At 42.4% G+C, this 9,609-nt stretch overlaps 1 protein-coding gene across 1 annotated transcript; it reads right to left on the bottom strand.

Moving 5' to 3' along the window:
• Positions 1-243: 243 nt before the first annotated feature.
• Positions 244-9,396, bottom strand: LOC139434720 (zinc finger protein ZFP2-like). The gene is made up of 2 exons (XM_071204699.1): positions 9,204-9,396; positions 244-2,027 (listed from the first exon to the last, which is right to left on the bottom strand). The coding sequence occupies exons 1-2, from the start codon at positions 9,394-9,396 to the stop codon at positions 670-672; spliced, it is 1,551 nt and encodes a 516-aa protein (XP_071060800.1). The 3' UTR covers positions 244-669.
• Positions 9,397-9,609: the final 213 nt, after the last annotated feature.

The raw sequence follows: 9,609 nt of genomic DNA, 5'->3' as shown, positions 1-9,609 counted from the left end.
ACCATCCTGCAGAGAGCACACAGCCCAACAGCACGTTTTTGGTCTAGCATCATTTTACAACACGTTTGCATTAATACACTAAGACTAGCTGGTCCATTGTAAAGGTCAGTCCACCTTAAATGAACAGTGGGTGATCAGCAGGTGAAAGGCAGGACACGGGAACTTGGTCCTGAGGAGATGCAACGATTATTAAATAAGAAATAGTCGAGCCAAGGGGTCAAAGAAATGAACATTTGTGATTATTAGTGAATCGGTTGCAGATGGGTGAAAACAGGCTTAGGGAGTAACATATTACATGTTACGGCATTAGGTCATCAGGATACAAAATAGGAAAATGTATTCCCTTATAGTTACAGGAGCAAAAACACTCCGATAACAGGTACATTTATGTAAATCAGGGCTCATTAACAGGATAGCAATGATACAAAACATTTAGAAATAAAGAATACATCAAACCATCCTATACCTTTATATGGAAACTTGGAGCCCTCAATCCAAATAAAATGGTTAATCAACAGTCAGTGGTTAACGTATACATCAGAATGACAAAAACATTAAACATATTGTCCACCTATGTTGATAAAGATTCATTTAAGTCTTATATGGATGTTGTTCAACAATGTTAATCCGGTCAGACAGATTTCTCTCATGTGTGAACTGTCATAAGACTTATTCATTGTCCTCTCCATCAGCTTCTGTTTCCATGTGTTCAGCTGAGCTGCTGATTGGAGGCTCTGCCTCTCCGTTATCCTCAGTTTGAATTTCATTAAGCTGTGAGGACTGACGACCAACACACTTGTGCCTTTTGAAATGAACACGCCATTTAGATCTTTTGTCACAAACATTGCATTTGAATGGTTTCTCTCCTGTGTGGACTCTCATGTGTGCCTTTAAATTTTCATTACGTGAAAAAGCTTTGTTACAGAATGAGCACCTGTGTGGTTTCTCTCCTGTGTGGACACTCATGTGTTTCTTTACATGTCCACGCTGTGAAAAAGCTTTCTCACAAACTGAGCATTTGAATGGTTTCTCTCCTGTGTGGACTCTCATGTGTTCTTTTAAACTTCTACTGCGTGAAAAAGCTTTCTTACAGACTGAGCAGCTGTGTGTTTTCTCTCCTGTGTGGACTCTCATGTGTTCCTTTAGACTTACACTCCGTGAACAAGATTTCTCACAAACTGAGCATTTGAATGGTTTCTCTCCAGTGTGGACTCTCATGTGTTCTTTTAAACTTCTACTGTGTGAAAAAGCTTTCTTACAGACTGAGCAGCTGTGTGCTTTCTCTCCTGTGTGGACTCTCATGTGTTCCTTTAAACTTCCACTCTGTGAAAAAGCTTTCTCACAAATTGAGCAGCGAAAGGGTTTCTCTCCTGTGTGGATTCTCATGTGTCGATTTAGATCTTGTCTACATCTAAAAGCTTTCTTACAGATTGAGCATCTGAATGGTTTCTTTTCAGCACTATGTCGGGGATCACTGACAGATTCTTGTCTATTTTTCAGTGAGTTTGAGCCTGAGGCAGGTTCTCTGGTCTCCTTCCAATCAGCACTGTCTTCAGTGTCAGGTTCAGAAGAGTCATCAGTGTCTTCAGAAGAGTCATCAGTGTCTTCAGAAGAGTCATCAGTGTCTTCAGAAGAGTCATCAGTGTCTTCAGAAGAGTCTCCAGTGTGGTCCTCAGTCTTTGGTTGTAAACTGCTCTCTGGATCTGAGTTTCTGGCTGGTTCTGGTCCTCGACAGACCTCTCCATCAGCTTCTGTTTCCATGTGATCAGTTTGCCTTTGATGAGGCTGTGAGGACTGAGGTTTCTCTTTATCATCTTCACTCTTCACAGGGTCAGGAGTGAAAGTGGACTTGGTGATATCAGCCTCCTCCAGCTCCTGAAGCTGATCTCCCTCCTGACTGATCCTGAGTTCCTCCTGTTCCTGCTTAATGTGTGGGGGGGAATCTGGTTCCTCCTGGTCCAGACTGGAGCTCCACTCCTGCTGGTCAGAGAGAGGCTCTTCTTTAACCACCACCAGCTGCTGGACATCTGCAGGAAACAGGAAACACACTGTTATATCAGTCTTGGACCTAGTCAATATAATTAGGTATGTTATTGAATTACAGTTTCCAGAGAAGAGAGGCCCATTGTCTCTTCCGCAATTATTAGGGGTGAGCGGAAGTGCAAAGAGGCCCTCCTCAGGATAATACAGTTAAGTCTTGTTGGTTAGGTGGTTCATATCCTGACAGGGTATGAATTACACCTATAGAGGTCATGAGATAATGACCTTTCGACATCTGGAACATATGTGGGTGTGTTGGCTAATGTAAGGGAAATTGTGTGTGCGTTTATTACAGCTGCTATATATGATGTGAAAGACTTGTACTCGTTGGAGCATTACCACTATTGACTGCTTGTGTGCAAGGTAATGTTTCCTCATTATTATTGATTGTTGTACAACTAAATAATAATTAATCAACTATATCTGTGTTTTATTGATTCCTCTCCGTTTTATTCTTTCCTGCTGTGAGTGCTGAATTGCCACAACAACACAGTCAGAAAAAAAAGGGTCTAATTATGTTGGCTCAATTCACCTCATGTAGCCCAGCCCCTTTCCACTTACAGTTAAAAATGAAAAATGTTTTTTTCTTCTGGTTTAGCACTAGCCGCAATGTAAACAATGAATTGTATTTGGGATTGTTCACAGATACACTACGCCAGGGCTATTCAATTAGTTTGGAATGGGGGCCGGTTGATGAAAATGATCCAAAGCAAGGGGCCGGGAAAAAGATGGCTTAAAATATGAGCAATCATATTAAGATCTTCAGATACAGTACAACAGCATAGTGGAGTGCATATATTGTGTTTAATTCAATCAAACAACATAGCCCCAAGGCCCTTTTTGATCTAAATGCTAAGTTGTGTAACGCAAGACACATTGAGAGCATCATTGCGAAAGGGAATGCAGCAAAATAATCGTTTTTTTTCCGATTATGTTGTTTCCATAATCGTTGCAAGCCAAAATCGTAATAGAGATTAAAATACGATGAATTGCACAGCCCTAATTCAAACCTTATTTAAGTAAAAGTATGCAAGTATTATCAGAACATTTTATGGCACCCTCTTATGTCATAGTAATGATGGTGCTGTTGAGATCTTCATAGTATCAAGTGAATACTTAAAACGAAAGTTAGTTATAATCAAATATGATCAATCATATTCTTATATAACCCACAATGAAAATGCTTCATATTTTATGATTTTCTATATTTACAGTATAAATAAACACAAGTGGTTTGTTATGTTGAGTGTGTAAGGCCTATAATGGTTTCACTGATAAGGGAGAGACAGTTTCTTCCCTCTTCCCTCACAGCAGTACACAGGGAGGGGGGCTCCTGACTTAAGGAGAAAAAGACAGAGGCCCCCAAAAGGTGGTTATGTAATAGCCATAGACCAGGGGTCGGCAACCTTTTTGATATGAAGTGCCATTCAAAAAAATATATTTGATCAACGTGCTGACGATCGTGAATTATCAAGGGGGGGGGGGGGGGGAAGAGCTCGACGCTCGTGAACTGTCAACAGGAGGGCGGGGGGAGCCTCGCTGAGGGGAAGTAGTGTGTGGACCTGTCAGGGATGCTCTGATCGGATCGAGTGGGTGGGGCCTATGGGGATCTTCCATTTAAAGTTATGTTTAAAACTCAGTTAATGGGGCTCATTCATCACTGGCGCTTCCACCAACAACAACCAACATAATTGTTACATTCAAATGAAGTACATTATTCAAGTTTACATTAACTTTGGATGGTAACACGGGACAAATGAGCAGAAGCGCTCTCTTTTCCTCTCTCCCCCTCTCTCTCCTAACAGCCCGTCAGTATCTCATGCAGCTCATTGATCCAGTAATGAGTGACCCGACAGTGAAGAATAAATATATGTATAACTAGTTTAGCTTGTTCCAAAGGTAGATCAAATAGCTATGTGTGTTAGGTCTAACTCTTGTGTGTTTTGCTCCGCTCACCGGTCCGTCACAGCGGCCGGAGCTGCAGGATTTCTGCTTCACACACATTGCATTCCGCTATTTTATTGTCATTTTCGGACACTTTAAAATACTTCCAGACCGGTGAAGCCATTTTGGAGAGCTTCTCATGTATTTTACGTCATGCGATCGGCATCTTTAGAGAGCACCGATCGATCGGCAGAGTGGGTATCGGTCGATATCGATCGGCGGCCGATCGATCGGAGCATTCCTAACCTACATGATGCCGAATTTAACAAACAAATTTAAATAATTGGTTTAAACAGCATAATAAAAAGGACGATCGTCCATTCTGTGATTCTCCAGAACACACATTACATGGCCAGTCCGCCCCTGTGTAGCATATTATTTCAATCAGAGATGAGCAGATCGCCACTGGGCTTTCAACTAAAGACACAGCCACGCAAAAACTGCGGCATTTGTACAGCTCCTTCTGGGTACTGCAATTTGTGAAGTGCTTTCCTCTGTGGTGAAACGATCAGCACGGCACCACGGAGGAAAGCGGCAGAAAGTCGCCTGGACTTAAAGAGAGCACGGCTGCGTTGCGTGCATGGCTTCCTTCTGCAGGTAACATGTATGTGTTTGTGGATGTTAGTACCCGCCATCTGTGTCGGATAGGATTGTGTTTGTGAGTATTAGTAACTGCTACCTGTGAGGATCTTCCTCCAAATACCTGCGGGAGGTAGGTATGTGTTTGTGAATGTTATTCCTGCCATCTGTGTCGGAAAAAAGGTATGGAATTGATGTCAATTGATTTGGTGAATGAAAAGTTGAATGTGCTTTTTATTATCACCAGTCTTTTATGAGGAAATGCCTCTAAATTCTATCGGGAGATTTAAAAATCACAACTCAATTGGGCAGTTGAAATTACAATTTTGGTAATAAATGTAAAACTGTGAATAAAAGCTTCATATATTTGAACATGCATCCTGCATCTAGATCCCTCTGCAGGTGGTACTTTAACTATATTTTGATGCTTTTCTACTTTTACTTCTAACATTTTGAATGCAGGACTTTTTATTGTAACCGAGTATTCCTACACAAGATCTGAACTTCTCCCACCTCTGACAGTAAATCCTGAGTGGCTACCAAAATAAAAAGGTAACCAAAAAAGGTTATTTTCATTTTACAAATCCTGCTCTCAGGTTTGCTTTCTCCAATATCATTGAAATGCAGCCAGATGCGGCTTCTTTTTTCGGTTTTCGCTAATTTCTTGCCTTTTTCCAATCCGTCTCCCCGTCGCTCTGTGCAGCCGGCCTGTACCACTACACCTTCTGTGCCCCCCACCCTTCTTTCACATAATGGTATGATCCTAGTGTGTCTTCGCATATGATTGGCCGCTTGGTGGACCAGCTAAATAAAGTCCCGCACCTGCCTGCAAGGATTCTCAGCAAGAGTAGGATCGGCCGGCTGAAGATTCTGCTCTCCCCAACGGGAGTCTTTTCTTCTAGCAGCAGCTCGCGATCGGCGTGTTGGAGACCTCGGAATTAAATGATCAAGTCACCTCAAGTCAGAAGGCTCGAGTCCAAGTCAAGTCCCGAGTCATTGGTGTTCAAGTCCAAGTCGAGTCGCAAGTGTTTTGTGATTTTGTCAAGTCGAGTCTCAAGTCATCAAATTGGCGACTCGATTCTGACTCGAGTCCACACCTCTACCACTATGGTCGGCCCAATATATAAGGGAGACGACGAGTCGGCATACAGAGACGAGATCCTGAAGCTGTCTGAGTGCTGTTCAGCTAATAACCGACATCTGAACACAAGCTAAACAAATCATCATAGACTTCAGAAAGCACCGTCCAGAACCCCCCCCTCCTTCACCTCAATGGAGAGAGAGTGGAGAGGGTCTCCACCTTTAAGTTCCTGGGGGTTCACATTTCGGAGAGCCTCAGCTGGACAGCACACACCACTGCAGCAGTTAAGAAGGCCCAGCAGCGACTACACTTCCTGAGGGTGCTTCGGAGGAACCGACTGAACAAGAAGCTGCTGGTGTCCTTCTACCGAACGACCATCGAGAGCGTGCCGTCATAGTCCATCTCGGGGTGGTATGCAGGATGTTCAGCTGCGGACAAGAAAGCCCTGCAGAGAGTGATCAGGATGGCAGAGAAAACCATCGGCTGCCCCCTGCCCTCTCTGGAACACATCTCCACCTCCCGCTGCCGCAGCAGAGCTGACTAAATCATAAAGGACAGCTCTCACCCAGGTCACAGACTGTTCTCTCTCCTGCCTTCTGGGAGGAGAGACAGGAGCTTCAAGTCACGGACAAACAGACTCAAAAAACAGTTTCTACCCCTGGGCCGTCAGGCTGCTCAACCACCACACATAATGCAATAACCGTGACCATTCTCACACACACACACACTTTTAATGCACTTTATTTACTGTTTTTATATCAATATTTTAAACTATTTATCCCCCCGTAGGATTGTTTATGTTGTCTGTCCTATTGCCGTGTTTTTTAGTGTTATGTACGTGTTTGTATTTGTTGCACACCGGGACAGAGTTGCACTCTGAATCTCGTTATACTCTGTGTATAATGACAATAAAAGGCTTTAACTTAACTTTAACTTTGATAACCAGCTTCGGAGGACCGCTTAGCGAGATCGCGTTTGTTAGGGTTAGTTAAGCCGGGTAACTCAAACATATCCAGGGTCTGTTGAACTGGCTTCGTCGTACAGGGCACTGGAGGCAGTAACATGTAACTCAGCAGAATCTGAGAAGAGCAGCACCAGCTGCAAAGAGAGAGAGATTCCGGAGCTAAGAGGAGGCGTCGTTTACGTCTCTCTTACGTCGAGGCGTGCAGGAAACTAAACCCACATCCCCTGAACATGGGTCGACTGAAGAGTCTCGTCATGCCTGCCTACAAGCAGTAGTGCTGAGCAAAGTGACTAGAAGGCAAACACACACTTATAATATTGTATATAATACTATAAGGCATAATGCCCCTTTCACAGATTCTGCGTCATCATGCCCTGCATCTTCCATTTCAATCTTTTTTGCAGATATAGCGTCTTTAGCTAGCGGCTAGCTAGTAATTATGCTAATGTGCACATAAATCGTTATGTACTTATATTACGCTGTAACGATGATATCCAACAAACAAAGCTTCATTTAGCATGAAAGAATTATTGCACTGTGTGTGTGTATATATATATATATATATATATATACACACACACACAGTGTAATAAGCTTCTTAGTGCAATAAGAAGCTACAGGGACGTTAATCTAACGTCGGTAATATTAACTTTATTTAATACAACATTTACGGTAGAAGATTTAAATCATACAGCCCATGTAGTATAATAATGAATTACAGCAAACATGTGCAATATATCCATTATTACAGTTCCGTGGGCTGGCAGTAAGGCGATATGTGTCCGTTGTTATTGTGCATCCATGGGTAAAGATAAACGCATGTAGTGCTGCACACGTAACATGAACGTGCCGGGCAGCGCGGTCCCGTGGGTTAGATGCGCGTTCATAATGCCGAGGGAAATAGCTCTCAGAAAAACGTTATTAGCACATTTGTACAACTTGAGGAACGAATGTTTTTAATAAGGGCTATACAAGTGTTCATACTGGGTAGTTTATTTAGTTTAAAAACAATTATCCAACGATTTACAGACCACTCTTTCCCCGTGTAAGTCAATGGGAAAAAGTGTTTCCGGGCCTGGCAACCAAACGGAAGTGTAGTACCGCCGTTTGGCCACCACGAATATTTTCATCTGAGTCCAGCGCACTTCCTGGGGGCTTGGTAAGGTGCTATTGTATTATGTCAGTGGACAAAATGTATGCTATTATTTTATTAGGACAATAACGTTCCGTTGTGTTTGTTTAGTTTAATGTAGTCGTTTAATGCTCACAGCAACATGTTTTGTGTGTGATTGGCTATTTGTGTTATATGATTTATTAATGTGACCATCAATAGAGAACCGCAGTGACGCGTCCTAAAACCCGGAAGTAAACTCCTTTCGGTTCCTTCGTCAAAAACGCAATGCAATGTCTCCGTAGGATTTTGGAAAATAGCTGGAAATAAGGTCTGTGGTTGAAACACATTTAAGAGACAGATCACGTTTTGTTCAGCCGGATAATCTCCACATAATTTTCGAATCATAAATCTAGTTGCCAGAAGCAAAATGCTAACGTTATGCTATAAAGGAACTACAGCAGGGTCGCTGCTTCAACATCACGCGACTTAAGATCCATATTCAAACATACAGACTCCAACTGGTACGAGTTGAAGCGTCTGTTTGAACAGTTTGCAGGAGGCAGGGACTTGCTTTCAAGCAGAACAGGGCAAACTAACTTAGCGGGAGTGTTTACGTGTTCGGTGTAATGACGTAAAACGGCCTGGACAACTTCTGTAGTTCTATTCAGCCACTTGGTAACAACCATCGTTTTTCAGATACGTAAACTCTTCAAAAATCACCAGCGGGGTCACTGCTGGTGGATTTCATGTCGTAGAACAAAACGTGATGTGTCTCTTCAATTTGTGTCAAACACAGACCTTATTTGGAGCTATTTTCCAAAATCCTATAGAGAAATTGCATTGCTTTTTATCGAAGGAACCGGAAGTGGTAAAAATGCTAACTTACTTCCAGGTTTTAGGACGCATCACTGCGTTCTCTATAGCTAATTTGAGCTAATAGGCTAACGTAAGCGTGGTGCTATCTCTCCAACAGAACGCAGCTCACGTGTCCATTTTATGTTGTCCATTGAAATGCAGGTATGTGAGTTTTGTACACCAGTTTGTTTATGTTTAATGTTTCACATTTTTTATACTACCACTATACGATCATTGTTGTGTTGTTGATTATAGGACACTTATTTTGTAAAGGAGATTTTCATACCGCGTGAGGATCTCTTGAGAAACGCAGCTCACGGTTCCAACTAAAAAAACATTTTTAATGTTTCTTCGCTGAAGCTAAATAATTTATTCTATAGTTTAAAAGTATCATTTGAATAATAATATATAATATAAAATATATCTCAGTCACAATGAAAAGTAATCAAAAAATATATATCAAAACATTAAAATGTGCAGGCAGAGGAGCTCCGCCTGCCTGACGCTAGGGGGTGCTGCAGCGCCCTCAGCACCCCCCTTCCAGCGCCCCTGGTCTAAAGTGTTATTAATGTGATAAAGTGTTACTGAAGAGTTTAAAGTGTTAATGAAGAGTAAAGGGAACATACCTGCTCTGTGTATCCGAAGCTGAGGCTGTAAAACAGCGTCCAGTAGTTTCTGGAGTCTCTTGTTCTCCTCTTTGGAAAGAAACAGCTCCTCCTCGAGCTCTGCTATTGTTTGTTCAAACAGAGCAAATATCTCTCCAGAATCAGCAGTGACTCGCTGCTTCTTCAACGACAGCAGCATTTGGACTTTACTCATGTTTCCTAGATCACCTTTCCCTGCAGACTCCGTTAAACACACCGTTTCTCTCTCCGTCAAACTCTCAATCTGACTAGTGTTGCTCACGTGTTTCCAGCTAGCATGCTAAGCTAGCTCCTATAGTCCGAGGTAAACGCTCCAGAAAAAAGAGCACAGAGTCCGTTCGGAGGTTTATCCAGACACACAGATGATGGATCAGTAGAGCTGGAGCTC

The sequence above is a fragment of the Pseudochaenichthys georgianus genome, chromosome 10, assembly GCF_902827115.2.
Source record: "Pseudochaenichthys georgianus chromosome 10, fPseGeo1.2, whole genome shotgun sequence".
NCBI lineage: Eukaryota > Metazoa > Chordata > Actinopteri > Perciformes > Channichthyidae > Pseudochaenichthys > Pseudochaenichthys georgianus.
Note: the sequence above shows the minus strand (reverse complement) of the source record. Positions and strands in the feature narration are given on the sequence as shown.